The sequence below is a fragment of the Lithobates pipiens genome, unplaced genomic scaffold, assembly GCF_037356315.1.
Source record: "Lithobates pipiens isolate NorthernLeopardFrog02 unplaced genomic scaffold, aLitPip1_a1.2 Scaffold_25, whole genome shotgun sequence".
Classification (NCBI taxonomy): Eukaryota; Metazoa; Chordata; class Amphibia; order Anura; family Ranidae; genus Lithobates; species Lithobates pipiens.
The window spans coordinates 197,180,197-197,199,654 of NW_027507787.1; the positions used below are offsets into that span (position 1 = coordinate 197,180,197).

General features: G+C 45.6%; 1 protein-coding gene across 1 annotated transcript; it reads left to right on the forward strand.

Moving 5' to 3' along the window:
• Positions 1-541: 541 nt before the first annotated feature.
• Positions 542-18,901, forward strand: SYCE3 (synaptonemal complex central element protein 3). Its single transcript, XM_077453892.1, has 3 exons — positions 542-637; positions 9,557-9,665; positions 18,569-18,901. Exons 2-3 carry the CDS (start codon positions 9,557-9,559, stop codon positions 18,724-18,726), a joined length of 267 nt encoding a protein of 88 aa, XP_077310018.1. The 5' UTR covers positions 542-637; the 3' UTR covers positions 18,727-18,901.
• Positions 18,902-19,458: the final 557 nt, after the last annotated feature.

The following is a 19,458-nucleotide window of genomic DNA, read 5'->3' on the forward strand; positions in this document are numbered from 1 at the left end:
TAGGCAACCTGGGGGCCTCCAGCTGTTGCAGAATTAAAAGTCCCATCATGCCTCAGGGATTATTTGTAACTGCCAGCCTTGCAATGCCTCATGGGAAATGTAGTTCCAGAACAGATGGAGGGCCTCAGGTTGCCTACCCCTGCTATAGTGTATACTAAAAATAAATTGGCTGTGCACCGCCAAAATGTTCGGGTTTGGCTAGAAGAAAAATTGGCAACTTTAGTGTACCCGTAGCTGAAATGTGGGTGCATGATACAGGAAATACAGATTCTAATGTGCACAGAGGTACGTTTTTCACAACGAAATACCATGATGTCTGGAGAAATCTTTATTGAAGTAAATAGTGCACTAATTAGAATCACAAATGAAATACCATGTTTGTGAGATACCTGGAGAAGTCTTTATTGAAGTAAAGGGGGAATTTAGTGCACTAATTAGAATTTTGTGAGGAATGTTTACTTCTGCTTTAGGCCGCACTTCAGGCCTGCTGCAGTTGTCACGGTAACAGCAGCTTTGGCCAGCAGGTGGCAGCACACTGCACACCATTCCCAGCACTACAGATGCATTCTGACAGAGATTCGCACCCTGAGGGAGGACTCCAGACTCCATTCATAAAAGAGAATAAAAAACATAGAAAGTAAGTACAAATCTCAGACATGAGGAAAAGTACACAATACAGGTTATAGAAATGGGTCATATACTAGTAAACCTAAAATCAAAGTCATTTTATTTCATAGATTAACAATACATAATTCAAATGTTTAAAATCTGGCTCTTCCTGTACCACGACCAGCTGATTTACTCTAGTGAAGTGAAGAGGCTTATTGCTATATGTCAAAATTTTAGCCTGCTTTATGCAATGGTTGTGTACAGGAAATGTACCCATGGGCAGATGCTATCCGCCCTCTGGATCGCTCTTCAGAGAGGAAAACAAGTGTAAACAAAGCCCTATGAACACCACATGTAGAACGAAGTACATAAAACATAATAGGGGGCATTCAGTAAAGCTGTTGCGCCACTTTTCTGGCGTTAATCCCTCTTGTTAATGTATTGCACCACATTCAAAATAAAATACCAACAGTTCATATCTTAGGAAAAGGGAGCTTATTAAAGTGTTACTAAACGCAGGAGCCTGCATTCCCTATATGTGGTCTCCCACGGTATACAGAACACGGAAATGCAATTATTCTAGTAATTTTAACCCTTTCAAGTTTACAAGCTAAAATCCATATTTTTTCTAGAAAATTACTTAGAACCCCCAAACATTATATAATAAAACGGCGATTGTTGCAATATTTTATGTCACGCGGTATTTGCGCAGCAGTGTTTTAAACGCAACTTTTTGGGAAAAGTGACACTGAATTTTAAAAAAACTAAACAATAAAATTAGCCCAATTTTTTTAAATAATGTGAAAGATGATGCTACACCGAGTAAATAGATACCAAACATGTCACACTTTATAATTGCACACACTCGTGGAATGACGACAAACTACGGTACCTAAAAATCTCAATAGGCGACGCTTTAAAAAGAAAATTCCGGTTACCAGATTAGAGTTACAGAGGAGGTCTACTGCTAGAATTATTGCTCTCGTTCTGACGATCGTGGCGATACCTCACATGTGTGATTTGAACACCGTTTACATATGCGGGTGCGACTTCCGTATGCGCTTTCTTTGCTGCGCGAGCTCGCGGCGATGGGGGGGGGGGCGCTTTTAAAAAAAAAAAAATGTCTTATTTATTTTAAAATTAATAAATTGTTTTAAAAAAATAAATAAAAATTGATCACTTTTATTGCTGTCACAAGGAATGTAAAAATCCCTTGTGACAGTAATAGGTGGTGACAGGTACTCTTTATGGAGGGAAACCTAAAAGACCCTCGATCCCTCCTTTACACTTATTTTGTATTTACACATATTTTTTTAAATCCGGCGCCATTGGCAGCCGAGTAAGCGGGAAGCGACGTCATGACGTCGCTTCCGTGTTTACAAATTTACAATTACGGCGTCATTCCAATCCCTCCCTAGCCGCTGGAAGCGGCGGATGTGAGATCGGTGCTCCCGATTGAACAGGAGCACCGGTGAGAGCGGCGGGAGGTGGCGGGTGGCGGGGACGTCCCCTCCCGCTCCTCCGGCATAACAGCCGAGAGGCTTTTGGCCGCATCAGTTGTTATGGCTGGAAAGCCAATCACCCGCTCAGAAAAACGGTACTGGGATGATGCCTGCAGGTGCGAGCATCATCCCGGTATACCCCCAGAAGCCGAGTACGCACATCTGCGTATGCTCAGCGGCAAGGGGATAAACTGCTAAATACATTTTCTCCTCAGCAGTATATAGCAGTCTTGTGACTTCTATCAGTGTCCAGCCGAGCACTGGGTAAATCTTGTAGGAGGAGTTTTCATTCTCCTCTGACTGTCCTATGAGGTTGCATGATCTCTGACCCTCTGTCTGAACAGTGCTGATTGGCCCTGAGCTGAACACATGCACCCCCCCCCCCACCCCCCCAAAAAAACTCTCTAGCAATACACACAAAACCGAGCATGTGCAGAGTGCTGGCTCTGTTCTGTCAGAAGATTGATTGGGGACAGTGGAAGAAGGGGAGAATCAGAAGACAGGATCAAACAGCCTTTTTACACAATGCAGAGGATTAACCCCTTAGGTTCCACAGTGAGTGTAATAAGCATGCTTTACTGCATATACACACTGAATTCACTGGTGTGAGTTTAGTAACACTTTAAAACCAAAGCTGCCAGCCGTCACAGATTTCCCGGGACATTCCCGGGAAACTTACTGTTGTCCCGTGGAGAGTTTGTCCCAGCGAGAATCCTGATAAATGCTCTACTTTTCAGGAAGCAGCCAGCCTAGCACCGGGGTAACACATAGGTTAACAGGAGAGCTTTTTTCAGATCCTCCCCCAGCCACCTCCTCTCCTATAAACTTAGCACGCAAGGAGGTCAGGGGGTGCTTGCCTGTCAGTGATTGGCCTGATGCGGAGAGGGGGCATGGCTAGCCTCGGAGAGGTAAAGATGAATGTGGCAGGCTGACTAGAGCTGAACTGCAGCATGTGTGTGCTCATGCTGAACACACATGCTGCAGCGGTGCTTTGCCGACGGTATAGCCGCGCTGCCCCATTGATTTCAATGAGTAGGAGTGGTTTAGGAGTAGTGAATACACCACTCCTTCACCGCTCCAAAGATGCTGCAAGCAGGACTTTTTTTACCATCCTGCCAGCGCACCGCTCCAGTGTGAAAGCCCTCCGGCGTTCACACTGGAGTGAAAGGAGACGCTTTTTTCAGGCACTATACAGGTGCTATTTTTAGCGCTGTAGCACCTGAAAAGTGCCTCAGTGTGAAAGGGGCCTTGTGAATTCCAGGGGCCATGTGCTTACCATGTATGCAATTCACACGTGTGTATGGGTAGCCTTAGGGCCCTTTCACAATGCTCCATTGGAATAACACAAATGCATTTCTGATGCGTTTCCAGGGTGTTTTCTGGTTTCCTAACATGCACCTGTGAAACATGGACATGTGACTCAAAACGCACACCAAAAAATGCAGCCACCGTCCATTTTTTATGTATTTTTGATGAGCTTTCTATTCATTTCAATGGGGAGATGCGTTTTTATTTCACTTTTGAAATGCGCACCAAAGATGCAGCATGCAAGACCTTTACGAAATGCACCGCACCCACAGCACATTCATGTGAAGAGCGTTTTTCGTGTGCTTTTAGCAATGTAAAAACGTAGCAAAAATGGATCAGTGTGAAAGGACTCTTACAGCTCAGTGGCTGGTATCACTTGATGCTTAGCATTGCCCTTTGGGCTGGTTTCACAGCAGAAAACCACAGTAACATGCAGTGACGTGCACATTTTGCAGCACTTTAATGTACTGTACCCCACAATCCTTCATTTTGAATGACACTCCAAGCACCCTGCAAATGCACCTCAGTGCACGTGCCATTCAGTGTACTACAATTTACAGATGGGACTCATGTTGAAGAAAAAAAAAGATTACAGCCTGTGTAAAATGCACATTTATCCCTGTGTGTACTGTGCTGGCAGATCTTTTTATCAGTTGTAAACTAGATTTGAACACTGTTTGTCCTACCATAGGGCTAAAGATCTAGAAGCCGGCCTTGTGCATTGAATGTCGATGAGGGAAATTCAGTCAGTGGGGACAGACTGAGTTTCCTCTCATTTAAACGTATTCAGAATATCCCTGCTATAAACAAGCTTTTAATTATCATTAAAGTAGTTGTAAAGGCTGAATGTTTTTTACCTTTATGCATTCTATTCATGAAAGTAAAAAACCTTCAGTGTGCAATGCCTCCCCCCCCCCCAATAGTTACCCAACCCCAAACTCGATCCAGCATGAGAGAAGCAGCTTTCCTGGCTCTCTGCCTCCTCATTGGCTCAGAGACAGCAACGGAAGTAATTGGCTTCTGCTGCTGTGAGTCGCAGTCAGAGAAGAGGAAGCGGCGGCAGGCTGAGCCCTGTTCTGTGTGTCTTATGGACACAAAGAGCAGGGCTCACGAACTAGCATGCCGATTGCTTTGGGGGAACTTGTGGTGGGGGGGAGCCCAGAATGACGATGGAGGATCTGAGAGGAGGAGGCTCGGGGTTGATCTGTGCAAAGCCATTGCACAAAGCAGGTAAGTATAACATGTTTACTATATACAGTAAAGAAAAAAAATGAGCCTTTAGTAAGCCTTTAAGTATGCTATTATATTAAAAATGTGAACTTATAACAAACATATAGTGGGGGTTTCTTAAATTAGATGGGAAAAGTGTAAATAAGCGATAACGCGGATTTGTACTTTATTTAAGTTTTTATAAAGTACCTTCATCATCCAGAAAAGTTTATTTTGTGCCAATTTTTGAATTGGCTTTATGTTCTGAGACTTATAGTTCCATAAATCCATAGTTACAGTATCTCACAAAAGTGAGTACACCCCTCACATTTTTGTAAATATTTTATTATACCATTTCATGTGACAACACCAAAGAAATGTCAATTTGCTACAATGTAAAGTAGTGAGTGTACAGCTTGTATAACAGTGTAAGGCCTCTTTCATACAGGCAATCCATTCAGGTCCGCCTGTCATTTGTTTAGGCGAACCTGAATGGACACTCCATAGAGGTCTATAGAGGGACGGGTGTCAGTGGTGACATGTCTCCTGACATCCGACAGTGCACAGTGTGCAGCGACAGACCTGTCATCTGCCTGCTCAGCGGGGATCAACGAAGCGATCCCCTGCTGAGCATAGCAGGCTCCATACACGAACACGTCCGTGTGAAGGAGCCCTAAATTGGCTGTCCCCTCAAAATAGCTCAACACACAGCTGCTAACGCTAAACACAGTCACTAATGTCTAAACCGCTGGCAACAAAAGTGAGTACACCCCTAAGTGAAAATTTTCAAATTGGGCCCAAAGCATTAATATTTTATGTGATCACCATTATTTTCCAACACTGCCTTAACCCTCTTGGGCATGGAGTTCACCAGAGCTTCATAGGTTGCCACTGGCATCCTCTTCCACTCCTCCATGACGACATCACGGAGCTGGTGAATGTTAGAGACTTTGTGCTCCTACACCTTCCGTTTGGGGATGCCCCACAGATGCTCAATAGGGTTTAGGTCTGGAGACATGCTTGGCCAGTCCATCACCTTTACCCTCAAATTCTTGAGCATGGCAGTGGTCATCTTGGAGGTATGTTTGGGGTTGTTCTGTTGAAATACTGCCCTGTGGCCCAGTCACTGAAGGGAGATCATGTTCGGCCTCAGTATGTCACAGTACATGTTGGCATTCATGGTTCAATCAATGAACTGTGGTTTCCCAGTGCCGGCAGCACTCATGCAGCCTCAGACCATGACACTCCCACCACCATGCTTGACTGTAAGCAAGACACACTTGTCTTTGTACTCCTCACCTGGTTGTCACCACACACACTTAACACTATCTGAACCAAATAAGTTTTTTTTTTTCAAGTATAATTTTTATTCAGCTCCAAACAAGGGAAGACGGTCCCCAGAGTACATAATATGACAGAGAAGTACAAAACAAAAGGCAGTTGAACAACACTTGACATGGGCATATTTGCAACTGTGAATCTGCCTGTCGACAGTTGTACCAATTTAAAGTACGGGTGAGGTACTGTACCAAGATCCGGGGTCACCTCAACCCCGGGTCCCTCCGGCATAATCCTTCTACTGGGGGGTGGGGGGCCGCCATTCCCAACTTTCCACTTTTTCCAGAGAGAGAGGGGGTAGGAGGGGGAGGAGGAGGAAGGGGGGGAGCAGAGAGGGAAGGGTTAAAAGAGCAGAAAAGAAGTGGAGAGGGGGGGGAGGAAGAGACATGATGGCAGTCCATGCCCAGGGGGCTAGTCAAGAAGGTTCGTAACACTAGGACGATAGTAGGCGACGTCCCTCCAGCGAGAATACAAAGACATTCCAGTTGTCCCAGGTTTGTTTAAAAATGTCTTGTTTACTTTGGGATGTAAGAATTAAGTCCTTCATTTTTTTAACATCCTCTATTTTCCTAAGCCAATGTGCAATGGCCACCTGGTGATACCACCTGGTGAGAAGTTTAAAGTTCGTCTCCTGTATCCTAGTACACAGTGAGGTTTTGAAAGCCAAGGTGATGATACGTTGTCTTTGTGTCGGGCAAAACGAACAGTTAAGGTCCGTTTCCCATTTGGACAGGCAGGTTAAATGAGAGTGATCTGGCGGCCTGTTCAGAAGAGCTTACGTCTGAGAGAGTATGTGGGCCAGAGGGCCCTCGCTCCTGCAAAGAGTCTCAAACTCCGTCTGAGGGCCGGCGAAAGCCAGAGGATCGGGGATGGAATGAAGAAATTGGTGTAGTTGCGCAGCACCCCAAAAAGGCAGCCGAAACCGCCCCGTCGGATCGATCAGGGTCGAAATAGAAGGCCATTTTCCATCGATGGCGAATTTAGATGCGTGGTCTAGGTCAGAATCTCTAAGAGAGTTATAATCTCTGGAGTAGGTCCGCGGTTCAAATTGTGGATGGCCAAGTATAGGGAATAGGGGAGAAGTCAAAGACGTAAGCGTGTTTTGGGTAGCAATCAGATGACCGACTTGTAACGAAGCCCCTATAGTGGGGTGCGACTTCAATTCTGTGGGTAAAGCTTTATAGCACCACATGGCGCTTTGCAGCGGAATGCGGGAGTGAGATTGTTCCAGTTGTACCCAGAGCTTGGTGAGTGTATTGCGATTCCAGTCTAATATACGTCCCAGATGGGAGGCCAGGTAGTAGCATCGCAAGTCTGGGAGTGCCAACCCCCCCTGTTGTTTAGACAATGTCAATTGCGACCGCTTAAGTCTGGGTTTTTTGTGGGCCCATACAAATTGAACGAGCAGGGATTGAGCTTGTTCAAAAAACGTGACTGGGATCCGGATCGGGAGAGCCTGGAAGAGATAGGTAAACTTAGATAGTATATTCATTTTAATTAAATTGCATCTACCGAACCAGGAATGTAGGCCAGAGTGACACCTGTGAAGCAAACTACGTGTCTTAGTAACAAGGGGGGGGGAGTTAAGCATAAACGTACGCGTGATGTCTGGTGGGATGTAAGTACCTAAGTACTTAGGAGTTGTGTGGGTCCATTTAAATCGGAAATTGGATTGCAAGGCTAGTAACGTGCGTGGAGTGACTGCAACCCCCATGGCCTCTAATTTCGAGAAATTAATTTTTAAGTGAGAAAGCCTCCCATATGTCTGGAATTCCTGAACCAAATAAGTTTATCTTGGTCTCATCAGACCACAGGGCATGGTTCCAGTAATCCATGTCCTTCTTGTCTTCAGCAAACTGTTTGCAGGCTTTCTTGTGTATCATCTTTAGAAGAGGCTTCCTTCTGGGACGACAGCCATGCTGACCAATTTGATGCAGTATGCCGCATATGGTCTGAGCACTGACAGGCTGACCCCCCATTCCTTTAACCTCTGCAGCAATGCTGGCAACACTCATACATCTGGTTCCCAAGGGCAACCTCTGGATATGATGCTGAGCATGTGCACTCAACTTCTTTAGTCGACCATGGAAAGGAGTAATTCTCAGTGGAACATGTCCTGTTAAACCGCTGTATGGTCTTGGCCACTGGGCTGCAGCTCAGTTTCAGGGTCTTGGCAATCTTCTTATAGCCTAGGCCATCTTTATGTAGAGCAACACATTTTGTTTTCAGATCCTCAGAGAGTTCTTTGCTGTGAGGTGCCATGTTGAACTTCCAGTGCTCCCCATTCACACCTGAGATCTTGTAACAATAATGAATCACATCACACTGGGGAGGAAAAAATGGCTAATTGGGCCCGATTTGGACATTTTCACTTAGGGGTGTGCTCACTTTTGTTGCCAGCAGTTTAGACATTAATGGCTGTGTGTTGAGTTATTTTGAGGGGACAGCAAATTTACACTGTTATACAAGCTGTACACTCACTACTTTACATGTAGCAAAGTGTCATTTATTCAGTGTTGTCACATGAAAAGGTATAATAAAATATTTACAAAAATGTGAGGGGTGTACTCACTTTTGTGAGATACTGTATGCCTTACCATTCTACTATCCATAGAAACTGACATATTTGACTGGTAAAGCATCCAGTAACACAGCAAATTTTTCAGTTTTAAATCCCACTTCATTTTGACATACTGCCTTAAACCCAGTCCAGTCTCTCTGGACAGTATAGTCACTTGCTGACCTGGCACCATCCACAGGCATCTCCAATAAGGTACAGATGTTGTATCCACCACAATTTACTTCCGATAATTGTAGTACAGAGTATATTTTTCTTTTGAAGTGTAAAAAGACAATGCCTTCTTCAGGCCCTTCTTCTGAAAAGTGCTAACACTGACTAAGGGAACATGGAAGAAAAGGGGAGGGTCTAGCTAGGACTGAACTAACACTAAACAGGAGGGGCGGGCATAGGAAGAAACCAAAATCACATAGTAAACAAATTTACAGTGGCTCAAAGCCGTCAATAAATGTCAGCATGCTACTGAACCATATTAACCTGGCATAGTTCAATACAGCACATAAAAATTACATGTAAGCATGGCATGACAGTGAACCTAAATGAAAAAGTTGTTCAGAGGTGCAAGCAGCAGAGGGCAGTGTAGACTCCCAGAGCGAAGAGAATGATGCCTGGTGCTGGGACGAGGCTACTCCAGTACACATGTGCAGGAGGTGCAACATTAGCAGTGGCCACCAAGTGACTGGAGAAGGAGGATCCTCAACCAGCAAGAAGTGGTGGATAGAATGGCAATGGTGGATGGAGTGACAAAGGGAAAGCAGTGAACAGTCAACACTGAAGATAGGCCATCACAGAGATCTGTTTGCCATAATGAGCAATTTGTTGCACATACTTGTACATTATTGCAACCCCCCTCCTGCAGTATAGGCAGTATGACCTATTTTCACATACACTCTATTTGTGTTTGAAAATGTTTAATGAAAATGATAATACATTAGACAATATCACATGGATCTGCTTCATTCCAGTCTTCAGTAAATCAAATGTGTGATATTTATATATGCCTTTCTACTAGATGGCTGATCCAGAATCTGATAAGCCAAGCAGTGAAGATGTGCTGAAGATACTGCAAGATCTGAATAAGGATCTGGAACAGCTGTTAGAGCAAATGGAGAAGGTATCAGGTAAGATATATAAGCTGAGTAGGTCCATGCTTGAAAGATAATCATTAAATGCCATTACTTAACACAGGAAATAATCCTTGAAAGTAATTGTGAAGCAGGGTATTATTATTTTCATCAGATACTTGTAATATTGCATAAACATTTAATGAGGATGTAAAGGCAGTAAAAAAAAAAAAAATAATGCAACCTGCAAGGCAAAGGCATAATGAGCTAGTATGCATAGCATACTAGCTCATTATGAATAACTTACCTGAGAACGGTCCTCTGTCTTCATGTTTGCCGCTGCCATGTATCCCAGAGTGATTTCCGGGTCTCACTGCTCCGGCGCTGTGATTCGCCGGAGCCGCGATGACGTCACTCCCGCGCATGCTCACAGGAGCCGTCACGGGCGGCATATCGTCGCAATCTGCGGCCTGCCCAGTGCGTCTGCACGCCGCTGTCTACGGCGCATGCGCCGTAGACAGCGGTGGCTGTCTTTTTGTAACTATCTCCTAAACCGTGTAGGTTTAGGAGGTATTTCTTGGACCTACAGGTAAGCCTTAATCTAGGCTTACCTGTTGGCCAATGGATCTACACACTGAAGAAAGTGTTGTGGTCCACCACAATCTACTTTGCAATTTGTCCAGTGGTACCTGTATCATTAGTTATTATTATCTTCTCATTTAAAAGAGGGAAGGAAATCACACACCAGAGAGTTTCCAACAAACTATTATTATAAGGGTGTGCGGCACTACCCCTAAATAAAGTGCTCAAATGGACTCATAAAATTATAATAAAGTGCTCAGTGATCTCACTCCAAATATATAAACTGCACACATAAATTTATATACAAAAGATCACATAATGAGATATGATACATAAAAAACGTGCTGCATGCTTGTGAATAAGTTCAAATAAAATAAATATATAAAGTTCATATGTTTCAAAATAAAGGCGCTTAGTGCTGCAAAATTCATAAATCCAGTGCTTCAAGTGCAACACTCTGCTCCCTTTCTTTGTTTCCACACTCGCCAGAGCAATGTAATATCAATGCTTTGCATAAGACCAAAAAGCTTCTCCTTTAACTGTCCCTGTTGTTCTAATTTGGATGGGTGAAGTTTTCTCTATAGCATCAGTATCCCATACATACGTGTACAGTGAAATATAAGTCAGGCAACATCCCATAGCGTGATTCCATTTATTATATAGTTACATATACGGTAGTAAGTCAGTTTGAATAAAAACACAGATCCATCAAGTTCAACCAAAAAAAATAAAATCCCATATACACAAACCTATACCCAGAGTTGATCCAGAGGAAGGCAAAAAAAAAAACATTAAAGCATACTCCAATTTGCTACAGCAGGGGGAAAAATTCCTACCTTATCCCCTGAAAGGGAATCAGATTTTCCCTGGATCAACTTTACCTATAAAGGGCACTTTCACACTGCCAGCACCCGGGCGTCGGCGGTAAAGCAGCGCTTTATCATCGTTTCTGCTACGTTTTCCGGCTGCCAGCAGGGCCCTTTTAACCCCCGCTAACGGCTGAAAAGGTGTTAAAAGCTCCGGAAAAGTGGTGCTGCTCATTGATTTCAATGGGCAGGGGCACTGTAGGAGCAGAATCTGCAACAAAGTTTGTTACACCGCTCCTACAGCGCCTCCTACAGATCCACAAAGATGCTGCTTGCAGGACTTTTTTTAGCGTCCTGCCAGAGCACAGCTCCAGTGTGAAAGCACTCGGGCTTTCACACTGGAGTGAGAGGAGAGGCTCTTTACAGGCACTTTACAGGAGCTTTGCAGGCACAATTTTTAGCACTATAGTGCCTGTAAAGCGCCTCAGTGTGTAAGGGGTCTAAATGTCAGTATCCAGTTATATTATGTACATATTAGGAAAGAATCCAGGCCAAATTACAATATAATTAAAAATATACAAGTAGCTACTCACAATATAAAAATGCTTGCATTACACAAGCTTTATGCGCATATACATCCAGCAAACAATCTGCGTTCCACGGTCCGGAACCCCACAAATGGAAGTGACGCCCTGGCGTCGCTTCCGTCTGTATGGATTCGGTCTGTATGGTTCCGGACCATGGAACGCAGAATGTTTGCAGGTGTATATGCTTCTACTATATGCTCACTACTGTATCAGGAAAAATAAAGTGCATGTAAGGGGGTTTGAATCAGAGAAATAGCTCACTAATGTGATGTGAAGGTGAGCAGTGAAGCTGTTCCTTTCTTAGCAATGTCCTGGGAGTTTTCCAGTCAGGCTTCATGAGGTACGTAAATGGCCTATACCAGTGATGGCGAACCTTGGCACCCCAGATGTTTTGGAACTACATTTCCCATGATGCTCTAGTACTCTGCAGTAGGGATGAGCCGAACACCCCCCGGTTCGGTTCGCACCAGAACTTTTGAACGGACCCCAAATTCGAACGAACTTTAGAACCCCATTGAAGTCTATGGGACTCGAACGTTCGAAATTAAAAGTGCTAATTTTAACGGCTAATATGCAAGATACTGTCCTAAAAAGGGTTTGGGGACCTGACTCCTGCCTCAGGGGACATGGGTCAATGCCTAAAATGTTTTTAAAAATGGCCGTTTTGGCGGGAGCACTGATTTTAATGATGATTAAAGTGAAAAAAAAGTGAAATATTCCTTTAAATATGGTGCCTGGGGGGTGTCTGTAGTATGCCTGTGAAGTGCCACGTGTTTCCCGTGTTTAGAACAGTCCCTGCACAAAATGACATTAAACAGAAATAACATCATTGAAAACTGCTTGCGGTTTTAATGTTATATCTGGTTCCTGCAATATAGTTGAAAATCATTGAGAAAAATGGCATGGGTAGCCCTCCCTGCCCATTACCAGCCCCTTTGGGTCTTGTACGCATATTAAGGGGAACCCCGTACCCATATTAAAAAAAGGAAATGTGTGTGGCTCCCAGGCCCTATATACTCAGAACAGCAGTATACAGGCGGTGCAAACAAGACAGGGACTGTGTAGGTTTGTTGTGTTAAGTTGAATCTGTTTGTAATTTTCAACTGGTACATTTTTAAAGTGTAGCTCCAGTCAAAAAAACTATTTTTAAGCTTTTTGGAAAACATAGGGAAGGGTTATCACCCCTGTATAATTTGTTTTGTCGTACATCTTTTTTCATCTCACTTGCTGTTGTCTCCTTCCGTTTGCAAGTAGGAGATGTTTGTAAGTTGGATGTTTGAAAGTAGGAGCCTGCCCTATATGCTCTGCAGAAATGGTGGAACAAGGTGTTGGTTTTGCCACAACATTGTAAGCCCTCAAAGTGACTCTTGCTGGGCGCTGGAGCGCCCTGCTGTGAACGATTATATCAAGAATTGTAATTACATGCCATTGTTGAACAGTGGTAGAAAAATTGACCTTTGGTGGTTGTGGTGCTGGTGCCACAACACTATAAGTCCTCACAGTTACTCTGGGTGGGCACAGGAACGGGCCCTCCTGTGAAATATTATATCAAAAATTGTAATTACATGTCCCTGTTAAACAGGGGCAGAAAAATTGGGCCTTAGGCACTGGTGCTGGTGCCACGACACTGCAACCTCTCCCATATACTCTAGTTTTATTGCAGGAATTAGCCCTGCTACAAAGCATTGCATCAAAAATTGTACTTAAACGCCACTGTTAAACAGGGGCAGAAAAATTGGGCCTTAGGCACTGGTGCTGGTGCCACGACACTGCAACCTCTCCCATATACTCTAGTTTTATTGCAGGAATTAGCCCTGCTGCAAAGCATTGCATCAAAAATTGTAATTAAACGCCCCTGTTAAACAGGGGCAGAAAAATTGGGCTGATGGCATCACCCAGAACCAGAAATGTTCTTCCAACATATCAGCGGAGGAAGAGGATAGACAATCAACATAACAGGACAGTCACTCAGCATCAGCATAGGCAGTCTTGAAGGGATGTGATATTTCAAAAAAAATTATTCGGTTACATCAGCTTCAGGTGCTTGGTAGCTGTGGGTGATCCAAGACTGATTCATCTTGATGAAGGTCAGTCGATCAACTGATTCAGTGGACAGGCGCACCCTGTGATCGGTAACAAAGCCACCAGCAGCACTGAATGTGCGTTCCGAAAGAACCCTGGATGCAGGACAGGCCAGTAGCTCAATTGCATACTGTGCAAGCTCTGGCCAGTGATCCATCCTCAAGACCCAGTAAGCCAGAGGATTTTCGGTGGGAAAGGTGTCCAAGTCTGACCTTGCCCCTAGGTATTCCTGCACCATGTAAATCAGACGCTGGCGATGGTTGCTGGAACCGATCATACCTTGGGGCTGCGGACTAAAAAATTGTCTGAAAGCATCAGTCAGACGGCCACCTTCTCCACCGCTCCTTCTGACCGATGCCTCAGCAACACGTTGTCCAGGACCAGGAGTTTGTAACCTCCCAGTCTCTGGGAACGCGTTGCACAGACCTTTCTGCAAGGCCTCCCGGAGATGTCTCATCCTCTGCTCCCTCTGCGATGGCAAGATAAGGTTGGCAACCTTACCCTTGTACCGTGGATCAAGGAGAGTGGCCAGCCAGTAATAGTCCCTCTCCTTGATCCGAAGAATACGAGGATCCTTCCGCAGGCTTTGCAGGATCAGGGAGGCCATGCAGCGTAGGTTAGCTGAGGCATTCGGTCCGGAGTCCTCTGGGTCACTAAGGGCAACATGATCCGCAGCTACCTCCTCCCAGCCACGTACAAGTCCACGTGTTTCTTGGGACTGTAAATCATCCCTACAAGACTGCTGCTGCTGATAATGAGTGCCAGCCTCCACCTCCATGCTGACACAATCATCCTCCTCCTCCTCTTCCTCCTCCTCATCCTCTTCCTGTGTGATGGGTGGCACAGCAGGAACACTGTCTGGATAAAGGGGGCCTTGAGAGGCAAGGAAGTCCTCCTCTTCCTGCCTCTGTTCTGCCTCAAGTGCCCTGTCCATTATTCCACGCAGCGTATGCTCCAAGAGGTGCACAAGAGGTACAGTGTCACTGATGCATACACTGTCACTGCTCACCATCCTTGTGGCCTCCTCAAACGGTGACAGGACAGTGCATGCATCCCTGATCATGCCCCACTGGCGTGGTGAGAAAAAACCGAGCTCCCTTGACCCTGTCCTGGTGCCGTAGTCGCACAGGTACTCATTGATGGCCCTCTGCTGCATGTGCAGCCGCTGCAGCATGGCCAACGTTGAGTTACACCTGGTGGGCATGTCACATATAAGGCGGTTCTTGGGCAGGTTCAACTCCTTTTGGAGCTCAGCCAGCGGAGCACAGGCATTAAATGATCGGTGGAAATGCACACAGACTTTCCTGGCCTGCTTCAGGACATCCTGTAAGCCGGGGTACCTGCCCAAGAACCGCTGCACCACCAGGTTAAGGACGTGAGCTACACAGGGCACATGGGTCAGTTGTCCCTGTCGGAGGGCGGAGAGGAGGTTGGTGCCATTGTCACAAACCACCATTCCTGGCTTAAGCTGGCGTGGCGTCAACCACCTCTCGGCCTGCCCCTGCAGAGCTGATAAAACATCCGCCCCAGTGTGGCTCCTGTCCCCCAAACAAACCAGCGCAAGCACAGCATGGCATCGTTTTGCCTGCGTACTTGCGTAGCCCCTGGAATGCCTATGGAGCACCGCTGGTTCTGAGGACAGAGCACTGGAAAAGGCCATGAAGGAAGAAGAAGAGGAGGGGGTGGACGAGAGAGGTGTGTCACAACCAATAGTAGCATTTTGGAGGCGTGGTGGCGGAACAACCTCCAACACTACTGCACCTTGTCCTGCATCCTTCCCAGTTGCCAGAAGAGTGACCCAATGGGCCGTGAAAGACAGGTAACGTCCCTGTCCATGCCTGCTGGACCATGAGTCAGCGATAATATGCACCTTACCGCTGACTGCCCTGTCCAGCGAGGCAAGGACATTGCCTTCCACATGCCTGTAGAGAGCCAGAATCGCCTTCCGTGAGAAAAAGTGGCGTTTGGGGCCCTGCCACTGAGGAACCGCACATTGTACAAACTCACGGAAGGGGGCCGAGTCTACCAACTGAAAAGGCAGCAGTTGAAGTGCTAGCAATTTAGCCAAGCTAGCATTCAACCACTGGGCATGTGGATGGCTGGGAGTGAACTTCTTTCGCCAGTCCAGCAGCTGGGGCAGGGACATTTGCCTGCTATAATCGGACGTGGGTGTACTGCTAGCAGAGTGCCCGGAAGCACTTGGCTGTGACACACCTAATTCTACACCTTCATTCCTCTCAGAGCAGGTTTCAAAGAGGACTGAAGGTCTAGTGGGGTTGGAGATGCCAGCTGATGAGGAGCAAGGAGAGGTCCGCTTTGTTCTTTGGTGTGGGTCTTTGAGGTACGCTTGCCAACGAGCTGCATGGCAGGTCAACATATGTCTGGTCAAGCATGTGGTGCCCAAGCGGCTGATGTTTTGGCCACGCGAGATACGCTTGAGAAATATGTTGCAAATAGCAGCGGTGCGATCTGATGCACTCGTCTCAAAAAAGGCCCACACCAAAGAACTTTTAGAATAACGCGCAGAGGCAGCGCCCTGCACAGGCGGAGCTCTGCGGTGTGATTCAGTCGGTGTGCTGCCCCTAAGCTGGCCCCCGGAGGGCATCCTGCCTCGTTGGACATGTGCCTCCTCCTCCTCCTCCTCTCTCCTACCAGGCACCCACATGGAGTCAGTGCCCTCATCATCCCCTCCCTCTTCATCGCTGTAACAAACCTGGCAGTATGCTGCAGCTTGTGGAACATGACTGCCAGATTGCTGTCCTTCTTGGGCATCCCCTCTCTCTGCACTCACGCTACTGCCTTCCTCTAGCTGAGTGTCATCATCAGAGCCTACAAAACACTGGGCATCCTCCTGGAGCATGTACCCAACACTGTGCTCAAAGAGTTCAGGAGACTCCTCAGGAGGACGTGGTGGGTCTAGGGAAGGAGTCACTGATGATGACATTGAGAGGAGGGAAGACGATGCGTTGGCAGCTGCTTTGCTAGTACCCTGAGACTGGGTGAGAGAGGATGAGGAGGATGAAGAGGGCTTGGTCATCCACTCTACCAAGTCGTTGGCATGTTGCGGTTCAACATCTCCAGCTGCCGAAAAGAAGGACAAGCGTGTCCCATGGCCACGTGCTGATGACAATGCACCGCGTCCACGACCAGCACTGTTGTCTCTAGACACAGAGCCTGCTTGCCCTCTTTTATCGGCTCGCGTCTGTCTGCCTCTCCTTGCTGGCCTTCCAGACATGGTAATGGCCTGAAGGGAGTTGGGTAAAACAGCAGTGTAATGGAGTCACACAACACCCACTAAGCCCTGCAGATGGCTCTATTAGAGAACAGCAATAAACGGTAGATACAGGTGTATATTGTGCTGGAGTCACACAACACCCACTAACTCCTGCAGATGCCTTTATTATAGAACACCAGAGATAAAGGGGTATACTGTAATTGAGTCACACAACACCCACTAAGCCCTGCAGATGCCTCTATTAGAGAACAGCAATAAAGGGTAGATACAGGTGTATATTGTGCTGGAGGCACAAAAAACCCACTAACTCCTGCAGATGCCTTTATTATAGAACACCAAAGATAAAGGTGTATATACAGATGTATACTGTGCTGTGCTGGAGGCACACACAACTTCCAATAACTCCTGCAGATGGCAAGTGGGCTCAAATAGAGAAGAGCTATGTAGGTGGATATAGCGGTGTGTACTGAGTACAGAGCACGCACAAGCTCCTAACACTACTGACTGCAAGCTCTATTATAAAAGATAGATCACTAGCTATATAGGTGAGGTGAATATAGCGGTGTATACTGCGGTCAGGGCAAGCAGACAACAACCACTACAGAAGAGCAAGATCGAAAATCAGCCGATAACGATCGGTGTGTACTGTGTTGAAGGTACACAGAACACCCACTAACTGCTTCAGACGCCAACACACTACACAAGGCCGCCGCGCTGGCGGCCTTATATAGTGTGGGGCGTGTACTACACAGCCTGAGCTATGACTGGCCACAGGCATCCTGCCTGTGGCCAATCATGGCTCTCCTCGCTGCTGGTGCTGTGATTGGCCAAGCATGCGGGGTCACAGTGCATGCTTGGCCAATCATGAGCCAGCAATGCACTGCGATGACGCAGTGCATTGTGGGCCGTGAGCGCCACACGAATTTGGCGCGAACGCCCCATAACGTTCGGAATTCGCCGAACGGGCGAACAGCCGATGTTCGAGTCGAACGTATGTTCGTCTCGAACACGAAGCTCATCCCTACTCTGCAGTATAGTGGAGCATCATGGGAAATGTAGTTACAAAACATCTGGGGTGCCGAGGTTCGCCATCACTGGCCTGTACCTATAGCAGTTTTAGTCAAAGCTGCACAGCTTGTTTTCATCCTTATCTTCATTGGCGGTTTTGTGGTAAAGTTGAACCATGCCTTTAAATCTCTGGCACTGTTGTTAAAACATGTGGAAATGCTGTAGAAGAGTTGCCAACTCTCAACATTGCCTTTTATAAACAGTGTTGGTTATTTTTGGAGAGATACTCCCAAAAGAAACTCACGTTCAAAGTGAGGCAGATCCTGCAACTTTCCTCATTAAAGCCCTACAGGTACAACACCTGGTTAATAATTACAAAACCACTCCCCTACAGATTCACTCAACACATATACATAGACAAACAAACAGCCATTTCTTCAGAATAACAAATGGTAGGAATCTGCAAAAAAGTTTGTTAAAATCCCTGCAATATACAGAGATCACCCAGAGGGGAATGTTTTTTCTCAACAAAAACTATCCTTTTCATTGATAAAAGAAGAACTCTATGTTTGCATATTGTAAAGTTGCATTTACCAAAAACGTACTTTACGTAAATAGTACTGCATAATAAACCAATGTGCATCTTGTGCTTACTATTAGTTGATGCTACATGGATGGCTTATGACCTGGTGACTACACGCAGCAATCCTGCTCTGGATGAACAAATGAAGAGACTCAATGAAGCTTTTCAGAAATGCCTGAATGAGGTGGATACAACTTGGAAGGAGATGCTAGAGCAAGCCAAGCAGGCATCATAGTCGGAATGCTGCAATGACAATACCTCAGTTTTTTTCTCAAAAATGCATTATTTATATTTAGCAAATCCATGACTCAAAAGGATTTAAAGTTTATTCCATTGTTTTAAAGTTTACACACTTGGCAATATGCTACTACAGAAAGCAAAAATAAAATAGTTTGAATTGATAAAGGCAAGACAGTGTCATGAATTTGTCTGCTACTCTATATTAACCTATTTATACCTGAATAAGAATAAGACCCCGTTACCTAGATAGATAGATAGATAGATAGATAGATAGATAGATAGATAGATAGATAGATAGATAGATAGATAGATAGATAGATAGATAGATAGATAGATAGATATGAGTGTGACCAGTCCATTACAATGGCTTTGTATGGAACCCCAGTGTCATGCTCCCGGAACAATCCAAGCCAGTGTTTCTCATCCTTTTTTCAGTCAAGGCACCCTTTAAAATTACTGACAATCTGAAGGCACCCTCCAAAATTCTGGACAGTCTTGAGGCACCCCATTCTAAAATGTAAAAACTATTCTAATAGTTTTACATAACACAGCAACATCCACACACGTAGGACACCCAACATTAGAGGTGATTTATTCTTCCAAAAAAATACACTTGCAAACTGATACTGACTAGTATTCCAATGTTTCTCTTCTCTTCTAATGTGACCCCAAAGCTGATCAAGAGAGGCAAGCAATGATGCTATGCAGATGACTAACATCCTCCTTA

Excerpts from the sequence above, each read along its gene's own strand:
- SYCE3 (XM_077453892.1), top strand. The coding sequence starts at position 9,557 with ATGGCTGATCCAGAATCTGATAAGCCAAGCAGTGAAGATGTGCTGAAG. Across the intron at positions 9,666-18,568 it reads GCAAATGGAGAAGGTATCAG|TTGATGCTACATGGATGGCT; the intron begins GTAAGATATATA and ends GCTTACTATTAG.